This window comes from Trichoderma gamsii, assembly GCF_001481775.2.
Source record: "Trichoderma gamsii strain T6085 chromosome Unknown Scaffold_8.2, whole genome shotgun sequence".
In the NCBI taxonomy this organism is placed as follows: domain Eukaryota; kingdom Fungi; phylum Ascomycota; class Sordariomycetes; order Hypocreales; family Hypocreaceae; genus Trichoderma; species Trichoderma gamsii.
Window position 1 is genome coordinate 517,871 of NW_020171345.1, and position 18,951 is coordinate 536,821.

General features: G+C 50.2%; 3 protein-coding genes across 3 annotated transcripts; 1 reads left to right on the top strand and 2 right to left on the bottom strand.

The window, feature by feature from the left end:
- Nucleotides 1-5,744: 5,744 nt before the first annotated feature.
- On the bottom strand, nt 5,745-6,975 carry TGAM01_v203122 (hypothetical protein; the record flags this gene model as incomplete). The annotated part of the gene is made up of 2 exons (XM_018802481.1): nt 5,745-6,341; nt 6,421-6,975. 2 exons carry the CDS (start codon nt 6,973-6,975, stop codon nt 5,745-5,747), a joined length of 1,152 nt encoding a protein of 383 aa, XP_018664399.1.
- Nucleotides 6,976-10,404: 3,429 nt separating this feature from the next.
- On the bottom strand, nt 10,405-14,704 carry TGAM01_v203123 (ATP-binding cassette, subfamily B (MDR/TAP), member 1; the record flags this gene model as incomplete). The annotated part of the gene is made up of 3 exons (XM_024549142.1): nt 10,405-12,083; nt 12,168-12,716; nt 12,793-14,704. The coding sequence occupies 3 exons, from the start codon at nt 14,702-14,704 to the stop codon at nt 10,405-10,407; spliced, it is 4,140 nt and encodes a 1,379-aa protein (XP_024406120.1).
- Nucleotides 14,705-17,978: 3,274 nt separating this feature from the next.
- TGAM01_v203125 (hypothetical protein) lies at nt 17,979-18,887 on the top strand (the record flags this gene model as incomplete). The annotated part of the gene is made up of 1 exon (XM_018802483.1): nt 17,979-18,887. One exon carries the CDS (start codon nt 17,979-17,981, stop codon nt 18,885-18,887), a length of 909 nt encoding a protein of 302 aa, XP_018664401.1.
- Nucleotides 18,888-18,951: the final 64 nt, after the last annotated feature.

Consider the following 18,951-nt stretch of genomic DNA (forward strand, 5'->3'; position numbering starts at 1 on the left):
TGGATGAGCACACCGCGTATCGTGTCCGAGCCGTGGATGTCGTTAATGCCGCCGCTCACATGGCACTGGCATCCCGACGGGGGTCGTTTCGCAGGCGGCTGCACATGGCAATTCGCCGTGGTGCAAGTCACTCTCGTTAAGGAACAGCAAGCGAAGGCGAGGGGGCTGGCCATCCATGAAGTTGCAGAGGGAGATCCTTGCACCTGTTGGATTCTGCTCTCAGCTTTTCGCTGCCTCCTGTTCCTTGGCCCCTTTGGTCTGTCTGGGAGGATGGATCGTCCGTCCTTGCAGGGTCTGGCCCAACCGAAGCGCAAGTGCCTGTGACAGCCGTACTGTAGGTACGTAAAAGAAAGGCCTGCTCCTGGACGGTCCTTGGCAACACTTGCCTCGTCCAAATGAGTACCTATGCAGGTGCAGGTGCAGGTGCAGTGCAGATGCAGCTTCGATGGAAGGAAGGGGAGAAGAGGACAACCCAAAGATTGAAAGCAGGTTCCATGTCTCTTGGGGCCTCTCGCCAGCTGCTGCCAGATTACAGGTAGTACCTTAGTAGGTAGTACCTGGAACCGGGTACTAGGTACTAGCGGTGCTGAGTGAGTAGCGCATGTGGGAAGGTACCCACTACCTAGCGCTGGCCAATTTGGTTCCCGTGTGTAGTCAGGTACGTACGTAGAATTCAAGCTCGCTCCTGCGATGGATCCACGAGTCTGGCATGTCGCTACGAGTGCTGGGCATATAACATCACCGAAATGATTGGCAGACACCCAGCAGGTTCGAGAACCTGTTTCAACTATAAGTACTTGTAGACTCCAGGAAGCTGCTCGCATGAAGGCTACTCGCAGCCTTTTTACACTACAGTACTACTAGTATGATACGCGACCTGCACCCGTGCTGTACAAGCCAGGGGCAGGCTTGGATTGCGCATCTGCGAGGAGCATCGGATATCGTCCGTCGAGCTGAACCTGTTTCCATGTCGCGACAGACCAGATTAGTACCGTGCATATGCCGTCGCAGCACTACTACCTAAATATAGAGCCACCTCTACCGAGTCTCTCAATGGACATGATATGATGCCATGGAGTAGGTTCCATGCCTAGGGGACTCGCAGATGCTACGTTTGAGAGCCGGAGCTGCTTCCTTCTGCATGATGCTGAAGCAGCAGCTGCATCTTGATCCTCCTCACGACGGCATCGCACCACGACGCCCTTGCGAGAACCACCCACAGCAAAACCACCGGCACCTCTGACACCATTCCAAACTACGGCCCAGACAGTGAGATCCCTTCTGATCGCCTCTGCTTCACTGACAGCCTCCTCCATTGGCGAGAGCGGGCCTCATTAGTGCCCAGATGTGCAGATTCGTGCTACTGCCAGGCTCTAGCCGTCCCCACCTGGTGTGCATTTTGCTGCCACGCCAGATTGCCTGGCCATCCACCGGCACTTGCGTCTCGTCATCGGACTCTATTCCGGCCTCTCACCGCCAATCCAGCCCTTTGCTTTTGATCGCAGTCCTGTCCAAATAAGGTACTGAGCAAGGTGCCGGCGCTGGTGGATTCGGCCGCGGAGCATTTGCCTGTCTTAAAGAGGCCTGGCTGCTTATCTAATGGCCCCGGCAATCGCCCAGGAACCGCTATTATACGAAGCATCCAGTAACGGCGAGCCGATGGCATCGACGAGCTCCGCCACTGGCCTTTCCCACAGCACGCAGGTGTATCGGGCATCGCAGCTCGGCGCAGATTGGGACTGGATCGATTCGGTAGGCACTGATATACAGGACCTACCTGCAGGCCAGAGAGCTGCTGACCACGTCCAGCCATGACTTGCCGCCGAATGGTGATGTTCGCTTGACTCGCCGGGACTCCGCACCGCCTGGACGCGGCGCTTGTTGCTTCTGCAGGCTCCGGCCAGCCTCTGTATTTGCAGATGAGCAGTCAACTGATCTCTCTTTGCTCCGGGGAACTGCGCGAGCTCTGCATGACGGCTCGTTGTGTCTATGCGAGGAGCGGCCAAGTGGCAGCGCTCTAGTTTCCGGCAATGGCCGAGACACCCTCTTGCAGCTTGGACAAGGCTGAAAGACAGTGTCTTAGAACTGGGCCTTGGCCCAACAGAGACGGCATGAGTCACTGACCTTGTGGCAGCTCGACAGCGGGAGCTATCAATACGAGCCTTGCTTTCGTTGCAAAAGCTGCTCATGCTCCTACTCCCCGCTCCTGCTCATGCTCCTGTTCCTCCTCGCGGGCATCCCTTCTGGCTGCTCCCCGTTAGCGCTCGCGTCTTCACTCTAGTTGCCAAGAACCGGGCCCGTGGATTTGTTCTGCCCGGGCTGGCTCATCATCCCCGTCATCACAGGTAGACAAAAGACAGGCATGGAGCAGTGCTCCATCCCAGTGCAGCCTGCAAGTGGAAAAGTATGTCCGAGGGCGCATAATGTGGCCCCTGGCTGGCCTCTTCGAGGTTTGCTGGGTAGCCTTGTCCAGAATACTTCGTTGCATCGTCCCGTCCTCCGCTTCCCGCCTCCCGTCTTCCCCGGCGTGAAAAGAGACCCTTTCGAGCAGGCTACGGGCCAGGGACTGTTTAGCTGTGGAGTTCTAGGCGGAGAAGCGTGCCATGACAGCCAACCCGTAAAGTCAAGTTGCTTGTCTTTATACCAAAGACGGCATGAAGAGATATCGACATGTCTCACACGCCCTTTTCCCATGTGGAAGGTTATGTGAAATGGCCGCACGCTGTCTTTCCCCCTTTCCATGCATTCCACGAAAATTTTCCTGGTGCATCCGCATGTCTCACCCATAAAACCACACGCACACGTGTGTATGTGGTAGTAATACTACTAGGTACTACTGGTGATATCAGCCCACCGCTCAAGACAAGATGGCACTTGTTAAACTTGGAATACTGCCTCGGTGACCAATGACCATGCCTACTGGCTCACCGCAGATCAGCCAAGACTTCACATTGAAGATTATGAGTTTTTTTTACCAAGTCGACATGACTCGAGGGGTCATGAAGGCAAAGCATTGCGTACATTACGCACACTATAACTGGCATGATATTTCTGTGTATACATGTGTGCTCCACGCAATGGCAAGGTCATCTGCCAATGGCTAGCTATAAACCACTGGCAGCGCCCTTTTCCAAATGGCGTGGTTGTCTCCCTTGCATGCGAGCATTATTTGAGTGGCTTAATAAAGCAGCCGCCAACCAGCCAACGAACCGCGCGGCGAGTTGGCCCTAATAAACCCTGAATCGAAGCGTCGAGAAGTTTCTTCATGGGGCTGCCAGTGGCGCTGACCAGCCACGAAAACGACGACTTGGTAACCCAAGACAATACTGAGGTGTGTGAGATGCTTGCTTACAGCGCCCGCAAGTGCAGTCTGCTCCTATTCTCTCAGCTTCTTGGGGTCCAAAAAAGCCCCTATTCCGCTGCCTGTATGAAAAGTCCGCTGGACTACCTACGGCGTATACATTATGGGAAATTATTCCAGCTTTTCGTTCTCCCTTAAAGTCGCATCATCATATTCAACAAGTCTATAGTTGAATTGTATACAGAATGGCCTTTCTAAACGACCAGCGTTGATTGCTCTCAATCTAACGTTTATACACGAACGTGCCAAAAAAGATAAGAGCCCGTCAAGTAGATCTGCTGATCCCGGATAGATGCCGTGGCACACATCAGGCGTGCTGTTATCCACTTGAATCCGCTCGCTTCTCGGTGCTCGCTTTCTCAAGTCCACATTTGAATTACGGACGGCTGGGAGATGGTTAGTTGCCATGTATCAAATTCACATTCACCACCAACAGGTGGTCTGGAAGCCGGAACCTCTGACAGCAGACTATTATCTCACCATGAAGAGGGGGGGCGCTTCACTTCAGCCAGGTCTAGCAGGCTGGGCTCTGTTTTCCCTTGCATGATATAGCGGCTTGAGACGAGACATTTGCCCTGCGCCCAGCTGCACTCGCGCGCGCCATGCCTCGTGCTTGACTCGGCAATGATGACCTGTCAACTTGACGGCAGCCCTTTGGCTGTGCTGGACCAAAAGTATATTAGCCGATGAGGAGGGGGGGGACAATTATGGTGCGGCCGGTGCGGCTGGTTGGCAGGACAAAAGACATTCATTCGTCGACCAGAGAACAGTGTCGTCGTGACTACCCGCCCCAACGTAACGTTAACGAAAAAGCGATGGCTTTTGTCTTACGGAGCATTGTTTCCTAGCATCAGCCCTTCTGCATTAGTGCTCAAGAAGACGGCAGTTTCACTTGACAGGCCCATATATCGCTGCATGTTGGGCCGTCAAGCCGACTGCCGTGCCGGCGCGTGAAGCTTCTTGCGTGGCCGCGGCTAGTAGTACGTTTGTCTGTCGGTAAAGGAGGGATGTAGTAGCCTGCTCGCTCCTTATTTCTCTGGGACCAGTGTCACATGGACTATCACGATGACGAAAAAATACTCTTAGCCCCTGTTACAGTAATAGGTGTTAATGATTGGTTGGACACTCCCTTTTGTGTCCCGTGTCTCTCAAGAGCCAAAACAGTGAAGGACTAGCCCGGAGTTGGCAACGAGACAGTGGAAGCTGTTTTATGAAATCCTTTGCCGTATTGTCTCAGCTCTCAACAATGGTGCTAAATGGCAGTATTCTTTATCATACAGTATGGTCATTTTCTATGTTGAGCAATCTACCTACCTAAACATATGTATTATGGTGACATGGGCGTGGCTCTTGATATCACTTCTTCGAGAGGATGGCAAGTGATGAAATGAGTGTCTACGTACATGTGATAGATGCGATTTAACACAAAGTCGTCTTCGCAGAATATCTATTTACTTACGCGATAACATGTGTAGTTTAATTAACATAGATTCGTCGTCGTAGTCTATCCATCCACATGTATAGCTAAAGAGATAATGTATCACAACATTGTCTTCGCGGCCCATCCTTTCATCCAAAGTTCAACACAGTATGTGTACCTTGGCACAATATCGTCTCCATAGTCTGTACATGATGCGCCTCATAATCCACCCTTTTACCCTTGTAGTATGATCTTCAAACTTGGATCCTTTTAACAAGACCAATCTCAGAATTACCAGGTCAAACGTACTGCTTCAGCGACTATCAACGCGCCATTTGCTCGACAACTTGCATCTGCTCAAACGCGGTCGCATAAAAGCACGTGTTCTCATTTCGATTTGAATCTTAAAATGTATAAGGATTTTAGTCGTTGACAAGATTGACAACTTTCTAGTATATAGGACCTAATGTTCTTCTATCCTTGATACCTATCTAAGTATGTAAGTATCCAAGATATATCCTGCCAATTTGACCAAGTCCTCCTCGTCTGCCTCCCAACAAATGTTGATGTACCTGGAAATTCCAGTACTTTTTCCCAACAGTAAATATGTAAGAGTATATGTGTATGCAATGTATATAGATAGCCTGGAAAGGACAAAAACTATGTAGCTCCAATATTTCAAAAAAGAAAAGCAAAGCCAAGACAGACAACAGCACATCAAAACAGAGTGCGCTGAATGGGGACCTCAAGTGTGGTGATAGAGGTCAGCAAATATTGGAATGGTGTATATAAAGATGGTATTAAATAATAATGCGTTGTTGTTCGTATGTACTGAAATCGTTGAAAACATTACGTTTAAAATGGGGGAAATATATCCAAATAATAGGACCGTTTGTGTTAATATGCAATATGCTTGATCGATTTATTTACCATCTTGAACAAGCGGTGTTAATGAGTAATGGCCTACAAGGCCGAAACAAGAGTAACGAGTGTAGCACAAAGGGCGGCCAATGTAGTCGCATATATGGCTGGTCGTACGGCATGGACTCCTGACGAAGCTGGTGGCAGAGTGCCGTTGACATAATTGGGGCCGCACAAAGTGTTTACTTGGCGCGCTGCGGCCTGGTAGACACCGGCAACTAGTGAGCTGCGGACTGCAGAGGCGGAGTAATATATATCCATGGTCTGCTGGGTGCACCAGCTGCACGATGGGTTGGAGCTGCCGGGCAAGGCTATGCCATAGGGCAAGAAGTAGAGATAGGCATCTGATGGCGTGTTGAGATTGGTGACAGCGTTTGCAAAGCAATATTGGCTCGAAGTAGGATTTTGGAGACAAGTCGCCGCATATACTGTCTTGTAAGCCAGTAGACCGTCGTATGCTTGAAGAACTAGAGTCTGATTTTGTTCAACCTCAGTCTTGCAATTACCAGCCATGGTGAGGTTTGTCGCGGCTTGATTCATGAACGTTGCACAAGTCGACGAGTCAGCTTTGCAAGTTGCGTCTAACACCTGCACGATGCTAAGAAGTGACTTTTCGGCTTGGAAGAACCCAGTTGAAGACTAGTATATACGAGTCAGTGAGATTCAAACCTACGTTGGCGTTTTCCACATCTGTAAGGCAGAAAATGTAAAAACTCACCTGGAGCATCATGGAGAGCGGATAGCAGCTTTTGAAAGTTGGGTTCGATAGAAGACCCGATATGAACTTGGGGCATGCGTCGGTTGAGCCTGAACTTTGAAAGGCAGAGGCTGGCGTATTATCGAATGGCTCTGGCAACGGAGATGATGTTGGAGATAGTGTTGCCAATGCGGCGCTAGTGGGCTTTGACAGCGTCGTGGTTGCGGCGGTGGGAGCTGCCTTTGCATTCCTTCTCTTCATCTCTCCATTTTCGCGTAGCATAGCATCGCTGCTCTGATCACTCTCCACTTCTTCGACATGCCGTAACTCAGGCTCGCTAATATAGGCAGGAAATATATCAAGCAATTCCTCCGAAGATTGAGGAGATGGCGGCGGACTAGTATCGACTAATAGCGTTGGAATACGAGTAGTGGCACGCGCTGGCACTGTGGCAGCAGAGCCGAGGGTCGCCAAGAATGCGATGATAAGAAGTGCGAAGCGCATCTGGCACGATCGGCGTGTTGATATATTGGTTTTGGAACGCTCGACAGCGGCGGATATTAGTTGATTAAACATTGTGATAGATTGGTAATGACTGAAGATGATATTCAAGTAAATCGTGGTATTCGTTGGCGTCTTCGATCGAAGCACGCAGCCTTCAACGTTTCTTTTTCGACAAAGCTTACACGAGGCCAAGCCGGCGCCACAAATCGGGTCACAGCCGAGATTGAGTAGTAAGTTTTGGTGGAAAGTCTGTCAGCGGAACTGGTTATCGTGCTGCATCAATCATTGCTCGGCTTAGATCAAAGTGCGTGTAAGTCGGATTCGTTCTCGTGGCGCTAAGAGGGAGACTTGGTTGATGTGAGCTCCGGGACTCGGAAGAAGCAGCTGAAGGCGATGACAATGCTTCCTCTGTTTTGCTTGGTGGTTTACCCAGGGGTCACCTGTCCGTTTTTTTCCTAACTTCCCGAAACTGCGTCCTCTTCTACCAAACAAAGCTCTTCTTGCTGTCTAGTCCCTCCACCACCCCCCGTTTATTCTGCCTCACGATATGAGAACCAGAAAACAGACACCTCTTAGGAAGGCGGAAGCGGCTTGGAAGAAAGCAATGGCGCGAGGAAGAAGGAGAGAAATTGAAGCCCGAAGCAATTGTTGGCACGAAGCACCTGCCTTGGTAGGCAAGAAGGAAGGGCAAGGCAAGGCGAGCTTAGCGAAGCAGGACGTTGAAATTACAGGGAAGACACAACGATGCAGATCAAACGAGCGGATGAAAAGAGCAAAGATGTGCAAGGGAAAGGGAAGAGGACCCGGAGGAAGAGTCCATTAGTACTGGCAACAGCTATGGAGCAGCCGGGCCTTAGATAGGCAAAGAGGGAAGGGACGACGCGGACCTGCAACAGGCCGGGAGCTGCCAAGGCAGGCGCGCTCCTGGTTTGAGCAATCGCCCCGCCATCGACGGTGTGCGCAGCGCCTAAAGCGTGCAAGGCCACGCAGCTAGCGGCGTGGGCACGGGCATCATCACCACAGCGCCAGCCAGTGGTGCGTGGGATGGGCCAAAGTACGGGGTATGCGGCACTGCGATTGGGCAGACGACGCCAGCAGAAGATGAGATGGAAGGGCGAAAAAGCCCGCACGAGCCTTGGCGTGTCGATTGGAGACGATGCCGTGCTTGTGCGTTTCTACAGGATATTGTACCTACAGCGAGGCTGCTCGTGCGCTTCTCTCTTTTTCTCCAGGCCAGTCGCCAAGACGAAAAAAGCCACAGCAAACGGGAGAGCTACCAAGACGCCACTGCCAGTAGGCGAAGGAGCGGCGCCTCCCCCTGGCCTAGTTTGGACAAGAAGCCCGTTAATAGCGCCAGGTGAGTTTAATTGCATCTCACAGTGTAGCGAGGCCGAAGCAAGCCACATGCGCAAGCTATTGGAGAAAGAGATTTTTCTTCATTTTCAGCTCTTCAGCCTTTTCATTCTCGTGAATGATGCTCTGTGGCTGCAGAGTGCGCATGAGCCGTCGACATACATTGTTATCTGCTGTGAGTCATCATATCATCATATACTGCATCAACCATCCAGCCACCACCACCACCACCGTGCATGAACAGCCAAATGCACCTTGAAGCTAAACGGCTTCAATGGCCACAATGCAGCCGTAGGGCGACGGTAGGGTCGCACTGCTCTAGCTGCTCTAGAATCAGGTCGACAATGCAGCCAATAGTGCCAGAAAAGCTTGGCCGGCTAGCGAAAACCGGCTGCTCTTCCCGCCTTAGCTCCGAAATCCAGATCCCTCCACCGCTTTCACCTGCAGACTATTATATCTCGGTGGGATGTGGCAAGATATCGATGGCTTATGATTCGAGCATGTAAGAAAAACAGTAAATGAGCGGAGAAAAAAGAAAAAAAAAGAAGGCAGCCAGTTACAGGCACAGCACCACCAACTACTCAGCCTGGACTTTACAGGTAGCCCAAAACTTCGGTGTAAGAAATATGACAAGAAGCAGCACGGCAAATTAAATACGACACGTAGCATGCTGGGTGCACAGTACATGAAATATATTCTGCGCTCAAACAGACTACTCTGCATATACACACTACTGCACATACAAGTGAATTGTACCACGTACTTGCAATAGGTAGGTACTAGGTATAATAACATCAATTGGTGAAAATACCAATTCTTTTCTAGTGGCGCTTCTTTTCTGCCTCTCCACACTCAGCTCTCTTCAACAGGCACATTGTACGACAAGCAACACGCGGCTGCCCTGCAGAAGAAAAGTACAAGTCCCACGGAACAGCTCCAGAATGAATACTAAACAAAGCCGCCCCCAGTCACGCCACACTTGCAGCGCATCCAATCTTTTCCGTCCACCGCTTGCCGTCCAGTGGACACCCACCAGACCCCATTACGGTCAACCTGAGCCAGAAAGAATGCAGACAGCGAGTGCCACCTAATTTTCCATTCACGCAAGTCTCGATTGGACGGTGGACAGCCACAAGTTGACACACAACTACTGTCCAAGAAGCAATATGCAATACTGGCCTTGTAATTACTCGCTAATAACGCGGGGTCAAAGCACAGCGTGATTTCAGTTGCTACCCCTGTTTCGCCTTGCTAAAAAAGCGAAAGAAAGCAAGGAAGAAGAACAAGTTTGGAGCAAATCGATTCGTAATGCTCCGGGTCACCGGCAACAAAGATCCCATGCGGCTGTATCCGTTTCAGCCTGCTGCCCTGTAGTAATAAAAGTTGATTGTATACCTTACCAGACTGTATCTCACTACTACTATACCTACAGGTGGCACGGCATTAGCCTTCTCCATAATATCTATCTTTGGCACGGGCACTTTTTTTTTTCTCTCCTCCCGCCTGAAGATCACGACGGGAGGCTAGTACGAAAGTGGTGATGGGCGCTTTCAGGTACAGGTGGTGGCTCTAGGCTCTTCAGTCCTTTTGCGCGACATTCTCTGGAGAATAAGCAGTTCCACAGTCAAGTCTTCAGCTCGGGGATGAAACATTGGTTGTCAGCTATACATGGTTGGCTGGGGTCTCTACTTCGTCATATTTACGACCACATTTACACTTTTTCTCTCGCGCTCAAGTGCCTTGCTGAGTAGGCGATAGGAGTTGAAGCAACGGGTACTTTCAGAACGAAGTAGGTACTCGTAAACGGAATGTGTGGGTACTGTCAACTCTTGATTTCAAAGAAGCATTGCATGACAAAAATACAAAATATTATTAAATGAAATTATAGATCAATAGAGCAAGTGGCGTGTTTCTGCTATGAAGTACAAATCTCACGAGGTGAGGTGAATGGTTGGGATCTCGCCCCTCTTGTCCTTTCACTCTTCATCCAAGACAGCTAACCAAAATGAGAAAAAGAACATAAAAAAGGAAATCTCACTCATGCCTTTTTGAAGTGTAAATGTATCCGTCTATATACAACAGAAACAGTGTGATGGGTAGCAAATTTTACCATCATCTCAGCAGGCATATCCAGCCATCAGCGTCCTACTACTCTTGCGAGCTCGTCGCCAAGCTCTGCAGCTTGACCAACTCAGCATACCGTCCATTCCTCCTCATCAATTCCTGATGCGTTCCAGACTCGGCAACACAGCCCTGATCAATCACGTAAATGACGTCCGCCTTCTGAATCGTGCTCAGGCGATGGGCAACAGCGATTGTAGTGCGCCCAGCCGCAGCCCTGTCCAAGGCCGTCTGGACGACAACCTCGGATTCCGAATCGAGCGCGGACGTGGCTTCGTCAAGGAGCAGGATCTTGGGGTTACGGATTAGGGCCCGAGCAATGGCGATGCGCTGCTTTTGGCCGCCTGAGAGTAAGCCGCCCTTGCTACCAACGAGCGTGTTGAATCCGTCGGGGAGCGAAGCGATGGTTTCGTAAATATTGGCCTCGTGGCAAACCTGCTCTAGCTCCTCGTCTGAGACATCTTCCTTGGGTGTGCCGAGAAGAATATTCTCTTTGATCGTCCCCGAGTAGAGAGTCGGCTCTTGATTCACAAGCGAAATAAATGATCGGTAGTCGCTAACGTTTAGGGTACTGATATCTTTGCCATCGACATAGACACCACCCGCCAAAGGGTCGTAGAATCGCTCCAGCAATGAGATGGTCGTGCTCTTGCCGCATCCAGAAGCACCCACCAAGGCAACATACTGGCCTGGCTTGATCGTCAGGCTGAGGCCTCGAAGAACAGCTTGCTCCGGCCGTGTAGGATAACGAAAGTGAATGTCACGGAACTCAACTCTGCCCTCTATTTCGCCCTTGCTGAGACGTTCGCCCTCTTGTGACCAGGAATCAATCTTTGGTACACGGTCAAAGAGTTTCTTCAAGGCCAAGGCCGACGTATGTGCCCTGCCCATGTCGGGCGCAAGCGAAAAGAAGCTTCCTGCCGACTGGGCGCTGTAAATAATGCCCATGAAGCAAACAAAAAAGGTAAACAGGTCGTATTCATGAGTAGCAAGCAAAGTACCGCCGTACCAGAATCCAAGTGCAAAGCAGAGAAAGGTGCCGCCTTGGGCAGCACCGTAGACGGCGCTCGATGAAAGTATGGATTTCAAGCCTTTGCGCCGCTGTGCGGCAATGTCACCACGATATTTGCGCATAATGTCCTGCTCGCGAGTAAGGGAAGCAACCGTACGAATAGATGAGATGGCTTCGGAGGCGTAGGCGGCAGAGGCTGCATAGGCAGTTTGTGCCCTTGTTTGGAAACGTAGCAGCAAGTAAAACCGAAAGAAGCCACAAGCTAACAAGACGGGGATTGTTGCCGTACAGACAAGTGACAGTTTCCATCCAATAACCAGCCCCATGATCATTGAAGTGAGAAGAGTCGATAATGTCAGAAGGATTGTTCCCAGAGTAGCACCGCTAAGACCACCGACGTTATTGGCCTCGGTTGAGAGCGTTGCCATCAATACACCTGATGAGTTCTCCTTTCTATCATAAAAGGAAATGTCCTGCCGAAGGAAAGTTCTAAATGTTTCGTATCTGATACGGTGAATAAGGTGCTCTGAACAAGAAGCGAGCGATATTCCTTGGCCAGAATAGCAAATCATCATACCGACAGCTAGGACGATGAACATGATGGCCCAGAAGTATGCGTCATGTCTTATCTGGCCAATATTAGCATCTGGCACGAGAGCAGCCGTCAGAACGACGATTTCTTTGGCGAAGAAGACTAAGGTTGGCAAGTTTAAGCGTTAGTAACGTGCCGACGTATTCACAAAGCAGAATAAGAAAAGAGGAGGTAGTCGAAGCTCACCAGCAGAGATAGGATTGCCACCACCACAGAGTATTGAAAAGATGAGACCAGATATCATGCGCTTCCATTCATTACGGTTGAATTTGGCGACGAACATGACTAGAGCCCAAGTGCTGTACCTTGCATCTTCCTCAGCAGTACGTCCACCTAGGACAATGCTTGATAGAGACTTGATTGTGGAAGTTCGTTTAAGTCTGTTTTGCTCCAGGTCATCAGCATCTACGATTCTCAATTGGCTCTTGATTGGCACGTCTTCAAGTTCATCGACAAGATCCGACTCTTGGCGTGCGACATCTTGAACCGCCGCGATATTCTGTGCAGTAACCAGATTATGATAGGCACCCTTCTTCTCCACTAAGTCGTCGTGGGTGCCTTGTTCTATAATCCGGCCTTGTGACATGACGACAATATTATCGGCATCCTTGATGGTCGATAGCCTATGAGCAATGGCAATGGTAGTCCGGCCAGCCGAAGCGGCCTCTAGGGCTGCCTGCACGATACCTTCAGACTCTGTGTCCAAAGCCGACGTTGCCTCGTCGAGAAGTAAAACTATACATGGCAATCATATTAGCAATCAAAGTACAAACAGACACACAAAATCAAGAAACATTGATGCTGAACTAACTCTTTGGGTCGCTAACAATAGCTCGCGCGATGGCAATCCGCTGCTTCTGTCCACCAGAAAGAAGAAAACCACGGTCACCAACATCAGTTTCGTAGCCTTCTGTTAGGTTGCTAACGAAGTCATGAGCATTGGATTTCTTTGCGGCGGCAATTACCAGCTCACGCTGTTTTTCTTCGCTTTCATTTTCGTGCTCGGTTCCAACCAGGCCGTAACGAATGTTTTCAAAAATCGTCGTTCCAAACAACGTGGGCTCTTGATTAACCAGAGACACCTGACGGCGAAGCCAACGAAGGTTCAGTGTGGCAATGTCGTGCCCGTCAAGATAAATGGTGCCTCCCACGGGGTTGTAGAATCGCTCTATAAGGCCTATAATGGTGCTCTTGCCAGATCCAGATGCTCCCACCAAGGCAGTTGTCTTTCCCGCAGGAATATCAAGCGTAACGTCTTCCATGACGATAGCACCGGGGCGTGAAGGATAAATATGCTTGACATTCTCCAGCCTGATATTGCCTTGAACACCCTCGATGACGTCGCCTTCTTCGCTTGCCGAGTCGATGGGCGAAACACGATCAATGGTGTCGAAAAGCTTTGACGCTGAGCTAATCGCAGAAGCAAAAACTTGCGCGTTAGGCGCGATGGCATTCATGTTGAAAGCTCCCATCAATACTGTCATCATCACAACCAGAACGTGATTGAGAGATATGTCGCCTCTCAAGAGAAATGTGCTGCCTTGCCAAAAAGCCAGAGCATAACTCATGTAGAGGAGCAACATGACACCACCAATCATGATTCCAACGGCAGCTTTGAGCCTGAAGCCGTAATATTCGGCCTTTTCCAGGTGTTTATCATACTGCTGAGACAGCCGGTCTTGCAATCCAAAGGCAACGGCAGTCCTAGCGGAGCTGAGGACTTCATCAGCCAGGGTGCTACCATGCGCAAAAGCTGTGATGGACTCTGAGCTAGTCTTCATCATGTAGCCAGAATATAAAGCCCCATTGATGAGAATGGCGAAGATAACACTCGAAAGAATCAGCGTCAGCTTCCAAGAAGTGGCAAACGCAATGACAAACGCAGTCACAAACGTTGAGATGGCGCCAATCGTGATTGCCATCTTTTCAGAGATGCCATCTTGGATAATATTGGTGTCAGACGTGATGCGAGTGATGATTTCTCCAGTGCCAAGCTTGTCGAAGAAGCCAATATTCTGACGTAGACAGCTCTCGAGGTAATGCTCTCGGATCCGGGTAGAGATGTTCTCGCCCACGAAGATGAAGCCCACGGTGGCGATGTAAGTGACGACGAACTGGCCGACAGCGAGATATACAAAGTACAAAACATATTTCGAAAGGCCATGACTGAGCCCACTCTTGTCGATCAGGCCTACTGAGAACTCGGAGAAGGTCTTCTGAAGGCCACTGAAGAGCAGTGTCATCAGAGGTAGAGCAGCACCATTGCCAATGGAGCAAATGGCCCCGATTATCATGAGGAAGATGTCGAGTCCAGTGCTATATCGGTAGAGCGCAGCAATTCCCTGCTTCAAATTGGGCGTTAGAGCCTGTCGCTTGAGAACCTCGGCCTCATTGTCAGGTAAATGTCGGAAAGGTTCCTCGGGATCTTGTTGAACTTCTTCCGGGTCGGCCTTCTTTTTCTCCTTCTTGGACTTTTTCTTCTTGGACTTCTCCTTTTTGGATTTCTCCGCTCCCTTTTCCGTTTTCTTTTCCTCGAGGTCTGGGTTCGCGATGATGTTTAGCTCTCTGCCATCTTCAAGGTCTGCCTTGTTGGCCTTAACAGATTCGTCTTTTGGCGGAGTACCTTGGACGGCGGCCGACTCATTTCTGAGAGACGAACCTGGGCTCGAGGAGCGTTCTGAGGCCAGGTCTCTGGCGACCGCTTCAGGCTTCTCGTCGGCCATGGCGGAAGTTGACAATTAGTTCGCCGAAAGACGACGGCTTGTGTATCAGTGCGTCACTCTGCTGTTCAGTTGTTGTTGCTGTTGACCAGATACTACCTTATGCTTCGTATGTACATGTAAATAGCATGCCTCCGTAGCCAGGGGTATCTCCAACGCGACAGCTTGCAGCGTCCGACAAAGCTCAGTACAGCTCAGGTCATCGAAGAGACAGCAAGGGATAGGCAGGGCAATGGATTTGTACACGCACGGACTCGTAACTATGTCGCCGCGAGAGGAAGCTTCGCAGCAGCAGTAAAATTTGGCGGAAGAAACACCTGTAGAATGATTTGCGTTTATACACGTGCCCAGGAGATAGATAGTACACGTAGCTCCCTGGCAGAGATGGGTGATGCCGAGGGGGCGTGCCATGGGCGCCGCTGGCTTTTGTCTGCTTCGGCGGAGACGAGAACAAGCACTCTACTGTGCCTGTACAGCATGTCTGGGGGCTGGGCCGCCGAGGAGCTCGCATGCTGGCTGCTCGTGCTTCTCTCGACAGGGATGGTAGGGAATAGTTGGTATTCTAACTCGAGCTGTGACACCACCATGTAGTGAGCCGCCTCCATTCCACTAGCCTGTACATCCGCACACTGTGCGCCGCCCCAAGGAGTCTGGCCTCAGGTGCATGATTCTCTTGCGGTTTGTTCTGCCTTTGGACAACACAGTCTATCAAGCATTACTTATATAAACTTCTTCATTTGACTGCAGGCAACAGCTCCCAGCTTGTGCTACATAGCAGCGTCGACTCAAAAGAATCGGGGCTTGATGCCCATATGAGGTCGTGGATGTAGCGGACACGCACTGTATATATGTAGGAGGCACAACCAAGACATTGGCTGGGGTTCATATCCTCTCATAATCCACCGTGGCGCACTACTCACGATGCTGGGCTCTGAGACATGCGGAACGTTTGTACGCACCTTGGTATTTTCGAGTGTATCTGCTGTATACTGCGTGAGGAAAATATCACTACTGTTCGCAATTAACCGTCGATCCCATTATTGCATCTACGGGACATCTCTTATACTTGGGATTCTCGTACTGTTCCAAGACCACCGCCGGATCAATCCCAGCCGGTGAAATCTTATTAGCGAAACATGGTGATTCTTACCGTCTTATTGCTCCGTACCCATCACTGGTAACGTAACCAAGACATGCCATCTCAACATGACTCGTCCAGCCACCTACAATCCTACCTTTTTCTTGCTTCTCCCGCTTCTCCGTCCACTCCCGCTTGCCTTTTTCTCCCCAAGCCAGGTTTGCTTCAGCTTGGTCAACAACAAGAAAAGGCATCCTATGGCAACAGATACATACCTTTTTTTTCACTTCGTTATTGAGCGTTCCTGTACCCAGCTTTCACAGCTCGTACTGTTCCCTGTTGCAAGGGGTCACTGATTTGATCCACCGGCGTTGGTCAAAGTCCCTCGTAATATGCACGACCGCCACGTATTGCCTCTTTGAGAAGTCCAGGGGACAGTCAGCCGAGTGACGGCTGAGGCCCCGTACCCACAGCGACCCAAAATATCCCGACCTCAGATCGTCTGGAGATTGGACGTCCAGCTGCAGTGTGTTAGGCGGTAGAATCGCTTCTTTTGCCTATATGAGGGTTTTCGTTTGCAAATTCGGATTCTCGGTGATTTATAGACTCCGGAAACTTTAACAGTCATTGATATGTGCATTGAATCAGCTATTTCATCTCATTTCCTCGTCTCTTTCGATCTGGATTAAGCTTGTCTTAGCGCGTAATACTACGACTAATATCTCCATGGCTGACACATCCACACCTTGCCATGTATTACGCTCAAGACTTACGCCACGCCCTGTCTACTCATATCAACTCGCGGTCTGGAAGAAGGGAGTCGGTACGTTTTACAGCCGTTCCAAAGAAGAAGAACAAACGTTGCTATTACTGTAGCGCAATAAAGCACAAGGCAGTCCATGTAGCTAATATTTGAATCAGTAGCAGCAGTACAAGCTTACGTCTCTCTTGGTCGTTTGACCGCATCTAATTTATTGCACATCGCTCTCTCTCTTTCCTTTGGCTTGTACTACCAAATTCTTGTTAAACCCACCGTTGCCCATCTAAACCTACGACATGGCAAATAAGGCAATTCGTGAAACACTCACTTCTTATAATCTGGCTGATGAGTCTTATAGAATATCAGGTACTACACCAATCAATTACAAAACATAGTTCGTTCCTGGTGGCCTCATCTGCTCTCAATGGCTGCGGCGGCTCTGAACAAGTGCAGTTGACTTTGTATTGAAGTGCATATTGGCCAGCAAGCTCATATAGCAAGCTGTGTGCAACTTGGCACTACTGCGTATCATTCTCACGTTGGCGATGAGCATCTCTTCTATCGATTTATGGATGCTTGCAGCATCCTTCTCTCCTGTGCACCTGGGTCGCTGTTCAATTTCGGCTTACGAAGCATGCCGTTCATATCCATTCTCGAACATGTAGCGCATCTTCTTGAACGCCTCCTCAATCTCCTCGATTTCCTCTACAGAATTTCGGGCGTTTTTTTTATTGTGATGGATGACTACTAGTCTTATGCCGCGGATTGATTTATCAAATATACTACCCAAGGCGTTTTCGCCACGGTTTTCTGGCCCAATTTTCCAGCGCGCTGGCTTCGGTGTGAGCAGCACTTGCTGCCACTGTGGCGGCAAAAAAAAATTGGCAAAGAAAAGATGGAAATGGTATGACGAGAAAGCAAGGAAATATGCATATGAGGAAACCGATAGGAAGCTTGGCTCACCGTGCCTATCTGTGAATGAGGCGAAAAGCACGCTTGCTGCTCCGTACAGATCAGGCACTTACCTTAGATAGCGTACCTCCCAGCAGGCAGCCAATGCCGTCATTCTGACTCGTCGCTACAGCCTCTAAGCTACTACGGGCTTGAGCAAACACTGCTTAAATCTCTTTCAGAGCTCTAGAGCTGGTCTATTGGAGAACATCCGCGCACACGTAACACCCCCAAGTCACTCAGGACATCGTGTCCTTACACTAAGGCATCAACACTTTTTTATAACAGACTCTGCCTGAAAGTCGTTTCAAATTCAACCATTTACTTACTCTCAACCCTACACTTTCATCCAACAGAGCATATATCAGCACATTGCGCCATGGCCTTATAATACACAAGGCTACTCCAAGCACTATTCCAATAATCAATTACTTTAACTCAATAACCTCTCAAGTCTACATCCACCAAGACCCCAAAAGTCAGCAGCCATGTTCTTCGAACCTCTGGCCCTCGCCGTCTTCCTCCTCTCCATCTTTCCCTTCCAATCCCTCGCCGCCCGACCCAATAAGAACGCAATCCTCCTCTCAGAAGTACGAACTCTCACCCTACGCGGCAATGGCGCAAAGACCACATCTCGCCGCGTCGCCTCCGTCCCGCAACTCAAATGCATCTCATCAAAGGCCGTCTGCGACCTCTATGCAATTGACGTCTTGCGCTGCACCAACCAGGGCTCCTCATATGGCGACGAGGACGTAGAATGGAGCTGCACCGCTTCGCTGCCGGAAGAGTTCAAGCTGGGCAGCACCGATGTCATCTGTGAAGGCTACTCTTCGCCCGATGATCCATATGTCCTCAAAGGCAGCTGCGGAGTCGAGTACAGGCTCATATTGACCGACAAGGGCGAGAAGAGGTATCCAGGCGTGGCGGATCCGAACGGCCGCTGGTTTAGTGACGGCGAAGGAGGTACGGATTTCGGCGCGTGGGCATTTGCAGTCATCTTCATTGCCGTTCTTGGATGGATAGTGTACTCTGCATGGCAAAGTGGGACGAACCCAGGACAGCGCCCTCCTGGACGGAGAGGATATGGTGGAGGAGGAGGCGGCGGCGGCGGTGGCGGTTGGGGTCCAGGAAACGATCCGCCACCACCTTATCCCGGAACAAAGCCTGATCAATCGCAGCACGGATGGAGACCTGGATTTTGGAGTGGGCTTGCTGGAGGAGCAGCGGCTGGTTACATGGCTGGAAATCGAAACAATAATCGGCGGGACGACAGATACGGCTCACGGGGATGGGGTGCTGGGCCATCGAGCTCACAGTCTTTCTCTTCCGGCTCTGGCTCAAGTTCTAACTCCTCTCGTCACGAGAGCACAGGCTTCGGCTCAACAAGTCGCAGATAGCCGTTGATTCGTTTTTTCAGTACTATGTAGGTATATATGTGTGCTACGGAGTACAAAGCACCAG